Source organism: Neomonachus schauinslandi, chromosome 9 (genome assembly GCF_002201575.2).
Source record: "Neomonachus schauinslandi chromosome 9, ASM220157v2, whole genome shotgun sequence".
Taxonomy (NCBI): domain Eukaryota; kingdom Metazoa; phylum Chordata; class Mammalia; order Carnivora; family Phocidae; genus Neomonachus; species Neomonachus schauinslandi.
Window position 1 is genome coordinate 1,917,554 of NC_058411.1, and position 14,005 is coordinate 1,931,558.

General features: G+C 57.1%; 1 protein-coding gene across 9 annotated transcripts in view; it reads right to left on the reverse strand.

Moving 5' to 3' along the window:
- The window catches only part of KLC1 (kinesin light chain 1), a 56,578-nt gene extending 53,926 nt beyond the window's left edge, over positions 1-2,652 (reverse strand). For 3 of the 9 annotated variants that reach the window (XM_021679879.2, XM_021679871.2, XM_021679870.2), the window contains exon 1: positions 2,600-2,650. In XM_021679879.2, coding sequence (XP_021535554.1) covers positions 2,600-2,637 — 38 coding nt within the window. In that variant the 5' untranslated portion in view covers positions 2,638-2,650. Of the gene's footprint in view, positions 1-2,599 lie in introns of all 9 variants that reach the window. The other 6 variants (XM_044917741.1, XM_021679872.1, XM_044917744.1 and 3 more) reach the window with 3 other exon arrangements.
- Positions 2,653-14,005: the final 11,353 nt, after the last annotated feature.

Genomic DNA, 14,005 nt, shown 5'->3' on the forward strand with positions numbered 1-14,005 from the left:
CCATCCAAATCTTCCTTGATCTTTTTGCCAACTTGACACTGACCTCCTCCTCCACCTACCCATAGGGCAACTCCGCAGTCTCTAAGTGTCAGAAGCTCTCGGAGAGACACTGACTTTCAACAGGATGATGAGATCTCCCAAATCTTTATCTCCGTCCTAAATATTTGTCTTGAACTCCAAACCTGAATCTCCAACTGCCCACTGGTCCACTTGGGCACCCCACAAGCACTTCCGATTTAACCTATCCAAAACCAAGCTCACCATCTCCCCCTCCTCCTGTTTTCCACCTTCTTGAATGGTGTCACCAGCCAGTGAGCCACCCAAGTTAGAGACAGGGAAGTAATTCTAGATGTATTCGTTCAATAAACATTTACTGAGTGCTTATAAAAATCCCTGACCCCATGGAGATCATGGATATTAAGTGAAAGAGACAGATAATAACTAAGAAAATAATTAAGTAAAATGATAGTACTGTAGACAGTGAAAGTGCTAAGGAGCACAGGGAAGTGGGGACACAGTGATATGCAGAAGAGCAGGCTCGGGATGAGCCTGGGTGTGCTTACGTGAAGGCCAGAGTAGGAAGATGAGGGGAAGATATGGGGGCAGAGTGCCTTTAGGACATTGGCCAAAACTTAGCAGAGAAGTGACATGTCACTCCAACTTATGTTCTACCAGCTCGCTCTGGCTGCGATCACTGTTGCTCCATCTCTTCCAGATGGCAGCCCCACCCTTACGCTGGTCTGGTCACTCCCAAGTCAGGGCCACTGTAACTAGTGAAGCCATTTCTAGTCCATTTGTATCACTGTTCCTACTGTCCCTGCCCTAAGTCAGGAGCTCTCAGTCCTCACTTGGGCCTAATGGCTTCCCACCGAATCTCATCTTGGTTCAAATCACCTGCCCACCTGCCATACTACCTATGCTTTCTAAAGTATCACCTCACTCTTAAGAATCCTCCAGGGACGCCTGGGTGGCTCAGTCGGTTAAGCGTCTGCCTTCAGCTCAGGTCATGATCCCCGGGTCCTGGGATCGAGTCCCGCATCGGGCTCCTTGCTGAGCAAGGAGCGTGCTTCTCCCTCTGCCTGCGTCTGTCTCTCTCTCTCTCTGATAATAAAATCTTAAAAAAAAAAAAAAAAAGAACCCTCCAATCTCCCCCCCCCAAAAAAAGAATCCCCCCAATCCTCCTTCTTGCCTTCCTTCCCTGATCTTCCCTTTCCACTCTCACCCTTCCCAACTTTAGTCCCCTTTATGGCAGCACCGCTTCAGGGCCTATGTCCTCCAGAACGGCCACTACCAATCTCACCCCTCACACATCTGGCCAGTTGTACATTTTCTTCAAAGCTCATACCCAGAATCCCCTTCTCAGGGCACTGCGCACAGTATTTAACCTAATCTGCCATACCCTACGATTTCCTCGGTCTCGCACCAGACTATGAGCTCCTGGAGGCCAGTGACTGTCTTTTATCTCTATTTCCCCAACGACTTAGCACAGCACCTGCCATTCAGTTGGTTCTCGATTTAAGACCATGCTTTCACCACTTAATATGCTAATCATTTCTACTCTATGTCCTGAAATTTGACACTTAAAACCTGCCTGTACTTCTGTTTAGGATATTACTGACCATTTCTTTGTTATATAAATTTCTGGTTTCTTACCATATTCCACTTATGTTTCCATGTTACACGAATCCTACAAATTAATAAGTTTTGACATTTATAGTCCTATATGGAAAGCTACACAATGGCTTATCTATTTTCAACATTATGAAACATGCTTAAGAATGTTTAATTTTTTTAAATATAATTTTAAATAACTACAGCTAAGTTTTTATTTATTTCAAAGTATTTAAGATACTATGTGCCCCTCCCCAGTGGCATTTTCTCTCTCATCCTTCCTGGAGGTACTGTCCTGACTCCCATGCATGTCCTTCCACCTTTACTTGTATTGTCTAGCGTTTTTAGAAGGCACTTCCAAGCAAAGTGAAGGAGCCAGGTCACAATGAAGTTACCACCCTGGGTCCTCCACCCCCCGGGGTAACACCACAGGGCTGCCGGGCTCCACTGCAACATGATGTTGCATTCTCTGATGACCTGGAGAAACTGGCTCTTAGGAGTGCCTGGCTTCCCACACGCAGCTCCCCACAATCTGAACTTTTTAATACTTAGTATCATTGTATTCCTACAGATACTTAGGAAACAGAACAATGAATCAAATTTCCCACCCTAACTAAGGTTGCCAATCCCTGAAAGAGGTAAATCCAGAACTGTGATAAGATCATGAGACTGAAGAACCGCGTCCCAATTTCCTAATGGGTTTTTCACTAAACTATTACCATGTCTTCTGAGCTAATGATTCTGGTCAGTAGCTTAGTCATGCTGTACCCAAAAACGCCTTAGAATTTAAAGCAAAGAATCAAAGAACTGCCCTTTTGTATGCCAGTTTAAATAGTGTACCTCAAATTTTCTGTTCCCACACTTTTTAAAAACATTTTTGCAAGTCCTCTTTATCAAACGCTTAATACGTAAACTCTTAATGTGTTGTTTAAACAATAAAACAATAAGCAACAACAATTCTATCACAAAATTACCTGGATCTACAAACCTTACGTTATTTATGAAACCATCCAATCCACCGGGCATTAATTTTACTTCTTTAACGCTTTAAGGGTTTTTTGAAGGAAAGAGGGGCACCGCGTTTGACAACCGCGTCGGGGTTGCCTCAAGTTTAGCGGCACGAGCAACGCCAGCCCAGGTGAACCCTGTGGACCAAACACTTCGCGCCCGGCACTTCCAAGACAGGGATCGCCGAGGAGGCGACGTGGGAGCGGCCTCCCGGCAGGGACCCCACACGCTCCCCACCAGCCGCGCAGCCCGTCGCCCGCGAGCATGACAGGCGCGCCCGCCCAGGGCGGTGCCGCGGGAGAGGGCGGGGGCCGGAAGGAAGAGGGAGGATTCGGACAAAGCCGAGCCGGCCGGCCGCCCCTCCCCGCGCGCCGCGTTCCCGGGGGCGGCCGTGTGTCCCCCAGCCCCAGCCGCGAGGCCCCGGGGGTCCGCAGCTGTTCCGCGAGCCGCCGCCCCCGCCCGCAGCACTGCCGAGCCGGGGGTGCGGGGCCGGGGACGCGCAGAAGGGAACGCAGACGGGGAGGGGCCGGGACCTGAACTGGGGACCGCGATGCGGAAGGGGCTGTGGCCGGGGATGAAGTCTCGGAGGCGACGGGACGTGGGTGAGGGCCGGGGGCCGCGGTGCCGGGACGGGCCAGGGAGGACCACCAGAAGTGGACAGGGATGAGGACCCGGGCGGGCCTGGGCCCGGGAAGAGGACCCGCAGGGGACGTGGACGAGGGCGGGGGCCCGAGGACCGCGGTCCGCGGAGGGGACGTGGGTGAGGACCGAGGACCGGGCGCGGCCGGGAAGGGGAACGAGGGCTCACCGTGCTGCTCCCGCGGGGCCGCGCGCTCGCGCTGTCAGCACCGGGAGGTCGCGGGGCGCGTGCGCGGAGGACTGCGCAGGGCCCGCCGCTTCGGCTGCCTCAGGCGCGGCGCCGCGGTCACGAGCGAGGGGCGCTGGCGCGGCCGCCCCGCAGCATCCTCGGCCGCCCGCGAGCGCTGTCCCCCGCGGCTCCTCCCCGCAGCCGCCGCCCCGCGCCCGCCGGCTCTGCTCTGCTCCGGCTCCGCCGCTCCCGCCGCCGAAAATGGCGTCTCGGCGTCCCTCCCCCGGCTCGGCGCTCCCGCCCCACAATGCCGCGCGCCGCCCGTGACGTCACCTGCCCGCCTCCGGGGGGCGGGGCGGGGCGGGGCGGGGCGCGGCCGGGAAAGAGGTTCCTGGCGCGGCGTGGAGCGCTGCGGACGCGCGGGAAGGGGGCGCTGGGGCGGGGCGCCGCCACCCTCGACCACCGCGTCCGGGTCCTCCCCTCCTGCTCGCCCGCCTCCGGAGTGATGTTCGCTGTGTGCCAAGCCCCGTCTTCACGCGTTTTATGCGCGCGTTTCAATCTCCCTGGAACCCACAAGGAGGGCTTTCAGCAGCCTCTCCAAAGGAAGGGGTCCTAAGGGGCTAGGCTAAGCCAGGAGGTCTCTCTGCCTTCTCCAGTAAGATCTAGTCTTTGATCAAGACCCTGGCCCTCCCCATCTCATTATTCCCTCGCTGCCCCCAGGATCCTCGAGAATGGGAGCTCAGAGGGAGTTTCCAGGCGCTTCCCTCGGCCACACAGGCCTCGCACGGACTGCACCGCGAGTGCCTGGCAAGGGCAGAGACGCCACCCCGTGCTGCCGCACACCCGCCGCCCCCGCCCCCCCCCCCCCGCCGTGGCGGCAGTGCCACGACCTCCAGCCCCGCCTGAAGGGCAGTACTTCCAGGTCAGAGAGCACTCCTGGGCCTCATGCTGCTGCATCGCCAGCCCTGCAGGCCTGACTCAGCAGCCAGCCAGGAGGACGCACGCGGATTCAGTGGGCAAGGCTCAGCTCTCTTTGCCTGACCACCACCACCCGGTGCCTGCAGATGTCCCCAGCGCAGGGCCCTGTGGCATTATTAACCGGGAGGCGTTCCTCCACCCCCACTTGCTTTTGAACTGCTGTGCTCTTCAGATGTGTGAACCCAGCACCTGCAGCCGTTTTAACCCTGGAATTACACAGTCACAGGGAAGTAAGTGCTCCTAGATTGTCACAGAGAGGCCCAGTTACTTTGCTTTCATATAAATGCAAAGGTCAGCTAAAAAGGGGTGAGGGAGAAGAGTGAATCAAACCACCTTTCCACACTCCCTTAGTGATTTGGCCACTGCTCCTCAACAAGCACCTAGGGTCTGGGCACACAGCTATAATGAAAGTGCTCTAGAGAAGAGAGGAGCAAGCTGAGTGAGGCTCCTTTCTCTGTGACTCTCGGCTTAGTGGCTTAGTGACTGTTCCCTCCACTCACCCTGAAACCTGAGATGCATGATGTCCTCTTCTAATGAGTAGCCTCCTTCCTATTGCTCTGATCCATCCCTCTCCATCCCCACTGCTGCCACTCTGTTTAGGCTTTCTTATCTTGTTCTTTTATTCTCTCAACAAATATTTGTTGAGCTGCCATGATCCCCACCATAAGAGCCAAGGTGCACTGGTAAAGAGGATAAGATACCCGCTCTAGTTCGCACAGTGCTATGCAGAGAAATATAAGGTACTGGCGAGGTGTGGGAGTGAACCCTGAAGCAGTCAAGTGAGCTGAGACCTAAGTGACCAGAAGGAGCCAACTGAGCAAAACTGGTAGGGAGAACACTCCAGGCAAAGGTCCTCAGGCAGGAATGAGTCTGGAGTAATGGGGAAAGAGAGAAAAGGCCAATTCATCCACCACATGTGCAGGTCCCCTGAATCTGATCCTGCTACTTCCCTTGTGGAAACTCTCTGATGCACCCATCGTTCAGGGCAAGGGGCCTGGGGCACAGGCATTTCGGGCCATCCTCACTCAGAGTCTCACACCGAGACTAACAATCACCCACCCTCGCTGGGCAGCCCTGGGCATTCTCAGTCGCTTTCAATCCTCTGATCCTCAGGAGCTCCAAGAGAGACACTGTTATCCCCATTTACAGATGGTGCAGCTAAGGCCCTAAAAGTTCCCTGGTTTGCTTGCTGCTTCCGAGGATTAACTCAGCTTTAGGAATCGGAAGGGAGCAGTTCTATGCTTCCTATGTGGGCACTCGCAGAGCTGAGGAGAGCCTTTGTGGTGGAAAAGCCTCCGCAAGGCTACCCAGGGGCAGCAAATCCATTATCTGTCCTTCCCCACAAACCTAGAAGACCAGGGCCCTTGGCATAAGTCCTGGTGACTTTGAGCATCCTTTTGACCAATAGCCTGCTGGGCTAGCCAGGGTCCCAGAGGGTTAACCAGGGTCCTGGAGGGTGGGGCTGTGTTCGAAGGGGGCGGCATTGGACGTTTGGAGCAGGCTCTCTCCTGGCTCACTTAAGTGCTCTTCCCTTCTGAAAAAGGCACCCTGCCCGGGTGAGCCACCACCTCCTCCTCTCTGTCTCTCCTTCCTCCTGCTTTCCCCAAACATAGATGCCTTGTCCTCTGCCCTTCTTCCCCTCCTTCTCTGACCCTTTCACTTTCCTGTCATGAAAGCTGAGAGGAGAGATCAGCAGGCAGCCTGGAGACCTAAACAGTGACTGGCGCTGCAGTACAGATTTGGAGGCAGCCTGCAGGACCCAGATGAAGCCAAAGCTGAAGTCACTTGGTCAAGGAAGAGTGAAAACACCCACATGCCAAACTCCTGCAGTTGACCAGGCACCTGGGAGTCAGAGATAGATCAGGAGCATACAGTCTCCATTCCCGATATTTACTGAGTACAACTGGTGTCAGGTGTGAAGCTGGGCAGCGGGAGGACAGACACCCCGAGACAGAAGGCTCAGCCCCGGCTCAGGTTCTGAGGGGGGTGGCTCTATGTCCCTCAAGGGTCAGGGGTTTCCTTGGAAGAGGGACATTCATATGGCAGGTGGGAAGGATCCAGCAGTTGAAGTCCAAGGGTTGGAACACTGTAGGGAGAAAACAGTGCCCAGCACAGAACAAATCACACAATCATCCGTCTCATTTGGAGCACGGAGGGGGTCCTATCTTTTCACTGTAAATGTCTGTGGATGTCTCTGTCCAGGAGCAGCCCTTTGGGGGAGATTGGGATGCTGGGATTAACCTTTGATCCCGAGGGGTCTGCAGTCCAGTGGATAGCCCCCGTCCATCAGTGTCTAAGAGGAGACGCAGGGCGTGTAGGGGGGGCAGGAGGATGGGAAGGAGGCCCCGGAACCCTGCCTTTGGCAGCGTGGCGGGGCTAGGAAGCGATTATTGGGTGAGTGTCCTCGGGTCCGGAGGGGGCGACCTGTCCGGGCCCTCCGGGCCAGAGAGGGCCCCGCGCAACCCTGGAGAGACAGGCAAGGAAGAGGGTAAGCACAGACTGTGTGGCCGGTACCCCCAACTTCCCGCCGGTCCGGCTGTGCTTCCTCCCCAACACTCCCAACGGGTTCCGCGACAGCCCCTCCGCCCCATCCCAGCCTGGGCACCGCCCACACGCACACCCCTGACCTAGGAGCCTCCCTCCGCCCCCTCCAGCCTGAGCACCGCTCCCCCCACGCCCCCTCCAGCACGGGCGCCACCGCCCTCCTCCTCCAGCCTGGGCACCGCCCCCGCCCCCTCCGGACGCCACCGCCCTCCTCCTCCAGCCTGGGCACCGCCCCCACACACACCCCTGATCTGGGAGCCTCCCCCTACCCCCTCCAGCCTGGGCACCGCCCCCACACATCCCTGACCTGGGAGCCTCCCCACAACCTCCAGCCTGGGCGCTGCCCCCCACGCCCCCTCCAGCACGGGCGCCAGCGCCCCCCACCCCCCCTGCTTGGGCAAAGCTGAGTCTGGCCGCCATCAGGTCTCCGCGAGGCTCGGGGCCGGTGGCCTGTGTGCCGGGGACAGGAGGGGCGGCCTGGCATCGGGACCGGAACCCGAGGCCGGGGCTACTCTGGGCTCGGCAGCCTTGCTCTCCGCCCGGGTCGCACCCTCTCTGGTCTGAGGCTTCGCTTCTGAAAACGAGCTTTACCGATTTGCGGGGTACTTTTTCATTTAAGGAGCTCGAGCTGCCTACGGTAAGCTGCGGGGACGCCTCCGGCAAGGCGAACAAGCATAGTAGCACTTTGGGTGGAAGGAGGAGGATGGGGAGTGTGCAGCTCCCGCAGCCCCTCTCTCTCACATTTTTCTCTGAACGCAGGGAAAGATAGGCCTGGGTCCTGCTTGGTGAAGCCTGGCTGCCAGGGGAGTGCCCAGGGTCCCCAGAGAGAATGACCCGGGCCCCCAGCATTCGTGACTCCCCCCTCTCACCCGCGCTCTGGGCCAGCCTGTCTCCTGAGTACCGCTGGAGTGAGGCTGCCCATTCCTGGCCTAAGCCTTAAGAAGGCTGGGAGGATTTCACTTTTGTGTTTGGGGGACCCCTACATTGGCCGGCAAGAAGTCCAGCTGCCCTGTGGGAGAGGCCCAGCCATCCTGGCGCCCTGAGCCCACTTCCAGCTGGCCCTGGGGACACCAGGCCATAAGGGAAGCTATCCTGGATGGTCCAGCCCCTCACACAGCCATGTGTAGGGCCCAGGATGTCTCCAGATGGGGACTGATGCTCAAACGCAGGCAGGAAAGGCAACGGAGTCTCTGCGAGAGAAAGAGCACCACAGCTGAGTGTGTGTGTGTATGCTTAGCATCCGTTGTTGAGCCCAAACGTGTCGTGTCTCTGAACCAGAGCCATAATATTCCCAGTGCCCAGGGGACTATCCTACCACACACCCTCTCAAGGAACCATGAGACATAGGAGAAAACATGCTGGATTTCCCACAATATGTGGCCTGGAGACCTGACCTGTTTTATGTGGCCATCTAAAAGGGGTAACGCCCGAAACTGAGAGAGAGGAGAGCATCTTACTGAAACAGATCTAGTGTGATGAACATGATGATAGAAATCAGCACTGGGGGCTGGGGACCCGGGATTAGGCACAGGTCATGGAACACTGACATTCTCCTTGGGGACTCCCCATTATTATGAAAATATTCAAACGTGCAGAAAAATATGTACAGTACACACCATGTACCCACCACCGAGATTCTACAGTCGACATCTCGCCATGTTTATCACCTGTCCCTCCATTTCTCCAGCCCTCCCTCTCCACCCCTACACACGGCGGTGTGCATGTCATGAATGGAGTCCAGCGTTTGTTTCTCAGGGAACATTTCCACGATGAGCACATGTGAAACGCCCACGTCTGAAGGATACCATCCAGCTGACATGTGTCCCTGAAGCCCTATCAGGAAGTGGACTGCTGACCCCTCCCTCACGCCCCTTCGCGGTCAGTCCCCCAAGCACTGCTCTGTTGCTCTGTTTTGCCTACTGTAGTTTAGTTTTGCCGGCTCTGGCGTTTCATAGAAAGAGAATCCCACAGTGCGTGCCTTTTGTGGCCGGCACCTGTCACTCAGCCTGCGGTGTTTGTGCTCCCCCCTTGCTGCCGCCCCTGGAGATGCTCCCACTCTGGTTAACAGGAACAAAGCTGACCTGAGCTCTCTTGCCCTGGTCTCTGGGAAACATGCGTTTCCCGGTGAATACCTAGGAATGGAGCTGCTATCCACTGGGTAGGTGGATGTTTCACTTTATCAGAGACTTCCAGTCCTCTTCCCTAAGCAATCGACTGTTTTCCACCCTGGCCGTGATGCAGGAGCATTCCGCACGTGGCAGCTTGCTGTGTGAACACCCTTGGAGAGATGGTCTGCCACAAGACAGTCAGCACCTCGGCTCCCAAGGCTCCCGAGCAGGCAGGAATGGGCAGCAGCTGGGGCAGGGGCGCCACCCCCGGATTACAGAGATGGTTGCTGGGAGGCTGGAAGCTTCCCGTTAGGAAGGGACATACTTCCTCAGTGACAGCCCAGCCCCCAAGGTGCAAAAGCCCTTCCTAAGACATCCTGAAAAGCAATGATTCTGCTGTTCACAAATGATTTAAAATGTTGGACTACGTGCTCATCTGCAGCAAGCAGAGATGTGGTGGAGACTGAGGAGGACACACAGCCGCCGTCTTTGGAGAGAAGACAGGGAACGGCTGCGTGGACTGAGGACGGATGCTCCAGCAGGGACAGCTCAAATGCTCAGCACTCCTGTGGCAGATGACACCTCCCAAAGTAGCCACGTCAATCAACATCTTCCATCCCACACATTCTTCTGACAATGTGGCTTTGACACTCCTCCCCTGGAGAGGTGCAGTCTCTCCTTCCTTGGAATCTGGGGAAGCCTGCCCCACAGCGCAAGTGACACTGTGTGACTCCGGGACACCGCCTCAGCTGGTTCTCTGGGGAGCCAGTCGCCATGCTGCTGGGAGGATGCCCACGCAGCCACATGGGGAGACCACGCGGAGACCACTTGTGCAGATGTTCCAGCCGACAGACAGTGTCACCGTCAGACCCCGTTGCCCCCAGCCTTTGAGACAGAGGAGCGGGGATGAGCCATCCTTGACGTGCGCACTCCAAATCCTTGACCACACAACCTGAGCATAACAGAATGGCTGACATAAGCCACTGGGTTTGGGGATGCTTTGTTCCGCAGCTGCAGTAACTGGCACATTCTCAGACATTCTCGGTCCCCCCAGCACGATCCCAGCACGTGGCCCTGGGGGCAGAGGGGCATAAATTGGGAATTCAAATAACCCTGTCGCACCCCCCAGCACCTTCCAGCTCACATCATTGCCAAAGGACGCAGCACCTCCCTCCCCGCCACAGCCGAGGGGAGGCCGATCTCCGCGGCCCCCATCACGAGGCACGGCGCGGTGGCGGGCACAGGAGGCATTAAAGGAAGGAGAGGGGAAAGAGGAAGGAACCGAATTCCGTCCTGAATTAGGGCCCATGAGGAGCCACACTTGGCTGGAATCAGGAGATCGGGCCCCAGCCCTAATCCTCCACAGTGTGAACTCAGTCTGTTCCCCTGTAAAGTGGGGGTGATCACCCTGTCCACTTGACTCCCAGGAACATCATGAGGGGCTGTGGGTGGGAACTGGCCCATGTCCCACCCCAGGCCCTGGGGGGCACCTGTGCCACTGGCTGAGACTTGGGGGTGCCTTCTGGGGAGAGGGGCTCAGCTGGAAGCTGGAGTCTCCTATGGCCACCACACCACTGGGGCAGGCTGGGGCCACTCTTCTTTCTAGGGGCCCAGAGCCCAAGGACTACAGAAGGTTCCAAGGCCTGGGCTTTTGCCCCAACTGCCCTGTACCCCTCACCTCCAAGGTCACAGATGGATTCACGGGCCTCACTGTGTTGGGTCCTCTCCCCTCCCTGCCCCTATTTACCTCTTCCAGGCAGCCCCCCAGTCCTTCTCTCTCCCAGGGACCCTGCTAGCCTCAGCTCTGCACTCCCCACAGAAGGGCACCCCAGAGGGGGGTCACCAAGCCTTTCCAGGGACGATTCTCTCACTCACCAGGAGCTCCACAGGCCCTGCTTCTGCAGAACACTGGAGCCCAGGGCCCCACAATGTTAGCTACCCCCCTTTCCACCTTAGATGGCTGTGATTCCAGAAGGGGCAGTATTTGCTCAAGGACACAGATATGGGGCTCTTCAGACAGGCAGATGGAGAGCTCCTTCCAGTTTGTAGACAAAAATAGCCATGCAGGTACCAAGTCTGTCCCCGAATCAGCACAGGCTGCTCCTGGCCAGGCTGCAATCCCCCTCTATGAGTAGGAAACTTCTGGGGGACTTTAATCCCTGGGTGCCTGACAGCTGCTGACCACAGGGCTCCCGGATGCCCCCTCCACAGAACTCAGCCTCCTCCCTGCTCCTCATGGTCCTCGGCCTCATCCAAGACCGGACTCACCTCCCAGCTGTTGAGTGTTCTGGGGCATAGACCTTAATGCCTTTGCCATCTCCTGCCCCTCCCCAGGACCTCATGCAGGTTCTCAATAAATGGAGCTTAACTGAGTGAATCAGGAAACAACACCGCAGGTGGTAGATTTCACACGTCCCTGTCCCCAGTGGAAATCCTGGTCTTCATCTGCCTCACCCCTCCCCAATTCCACCTGCAGGCGACGTTGGACTTCTGGATCCTGCCTTGGGGGTGGGGGGCTCCGTGTCCTGTGGCCTTCTACCCTCTGCCTCTAGCTGGTATATAATCAAGTCTCAGCCTGGGTCCCTTTGTAGGAGCAGAAATTGCTATAGGAGTTCCAGCATCGCACCTTTGCACCTCACCACCCAGAAGGAAAGAGCCTCACACCCCCCAACCCATCAATCAGTGTCCCAGGACAGAAGCCCACCAGGACCCCCGCCTGGCCAGAAGCACACCTGGGAAGGCTGCTGCAGGGTGGGGGGCGGGGAGCGGAGGCTGGGGGCAGCCACAGTCCTCCCTACAGGTGGCTCTCTGAGCTCACTCAGCCCTGTTCCCTTGGGCAGCACGGGGGTGGGGGGGGGGGGCGGGTTGCAGTGGGGCACCTCCAAGCCCAGACTGTCCGTGACAACACTGGTCTGGCTCACCCAATCGGGTTGTTAAAGCTCCCTGGGGCCCGTGTCCCACCCTCTGAGCTGGCTTCCTCCTCCCCTGCCCCCGGCTCCCAGCTGCCTGTCAGGCCTGTCTACATAGGAAGTGCAATTATCAACATTGTTCACACTGGTTTCTTCTCTTAGTAGATGTCCTGGTCCCCGTATGATCTGGTGGATTCACAATCATGTTTGGAAGAAGAGGGTCACTTACCTCCTCCCGCCAGAATCACCTCTGTGTTGGCCCAGCCTGAGGCCACATGACTCCAGAAATGCTTAGGAGAAAGGGGACCAGGGGGCAGGAGGCCAGCCAAAGATGGGCTTCGAGGGTCACCTTGGGAGCAGCGGACTCCCAGCCCACCCAGGCAGCCATGGTGCCGTCCCCTGTGCGGAGGTAAAGGCCAGGCCTGGGGAGACCCGCAAGCCAGGCAGACCCAGGCCCACCCGCCCCCAGGGAAGGCTCTCAGCCCTGCCTGCATTTGGTGCCCTAGGATGAGTTCTGCCAGGCTCTGCTCAGCTCTGCGGAGTAGAAGGGGGGAGGAGGAAGAAAATGCACAAATGCATATATCATCACAACAGGCTGAAAAGGAAAAATCCCAGCCTTCAGAGTATCTGGGGGGTGAGCCTGCCTCGGCTGGGCTGTGCCTGGGTCCGTATCCATTTCCAGCATACAGAAGCTCCGCACAGACAACCCCTGTCCCATGTGTTCACACCTTTCTCCATGAGCACCATCCCACTTTACAGATGGAGAAACTGAGGCCAGGAGAGGGGAGACCAGTCACTGACCAAAGTCGAGGGCCCACTTCCATGCTTCAGGAAGATTAAAGCATTCCCCCACGTTCTCAGTTCCGGAGGCGAGATTCAGGAAGAGATTTGGCTTGCGGAAATTTTCATCTACTGATTCCTTCTAGAAGCTGCTGATCCATCAGACATAAATCTCATTCCCCTTTTGCAGGACTACACATCGACTCCACCTTGTTCCAAACGCTCTGAGTTCCTTCTGCCGCGCTCATTAGCTCTAAGTCGGGAACCCGTCAGAGTATGTTTGCCGAAGCTGCTGTGACAGATGGCCACAAACGGGGCGACCAAAACAATAGCAGGCTGTTACCTCACGGCTCTGGAGGCCAGAAGTCAGAGACTAAGGTGCGGGCAGGGCTGGTTCCCTCTGAGTGAGGAGCGTTCCAGGCCCGTCCAGCTCCTGGTGGTGCCACCGGGAAGAAGGCTGCTTGCTTGAAGACACAGCAGTCCAGCCCCTCTCCTCGTCACATGGCCTTCCATGGGCCTGTGTCATAAATCTCCCCCTCCTTTCTAAGGACACCTGTCATTGGATGTAGTGCCCCTCCTAAATCCAGGATGACCTCAGCCCGATATCCTTAATTACACCTGCAGAGTCCTTGTTTCCCAATGAGGGCACGCTCCTGGGTACAAGGGCTCAGGACAGGGACACATCTGGGAGCCCCACTACGGTCAGCCCATCTCCAGGAAGCAGATTGCTGATGCTCCATTCTACAGATGAGGCAACTCAAGTGCGGAAGGGGTCTCAGTGTGGATCCGTCCTAGGACCTTGAGCGGGGGAAGGACATGCCCCGTGCCCGGCTTGTCCTGGTGGATGCTGTGTTGGGGACAGCCAATACGGATCAGCTGCTACCTCGCCTGCTCCCGGAAGGTGAGCCAAGGGCCGCTTTTCCTGTGTTGGCAAGGCGCCGAGGAAACTCCTAAGAGAAACAGGGTGTAGAATGGCAGGTGCTAGGGGCTGGGGTGGGGAACTTACTCAGAAAATGTTCACTGGCCGGGACTTCTGAACAGGCGAAGAAGCTCACCTGCCAAAGGCCAGCCGGAACGTCATTCTGTGAGGCTGAGCCCATCCCACCAGCACAGTGCTGGCTTCCGTGAGGGCTCTTTGTCTGGGTCACACTCGCCCAGCCCCCACTCCGGCCGTGGAGACCTCTGGGGTCTGTGCCCCCCCGCAGCAGCCCTGCCCAGTGGGAAACTAATGTGAGCCATAATGTCATTTAAAATGGTCT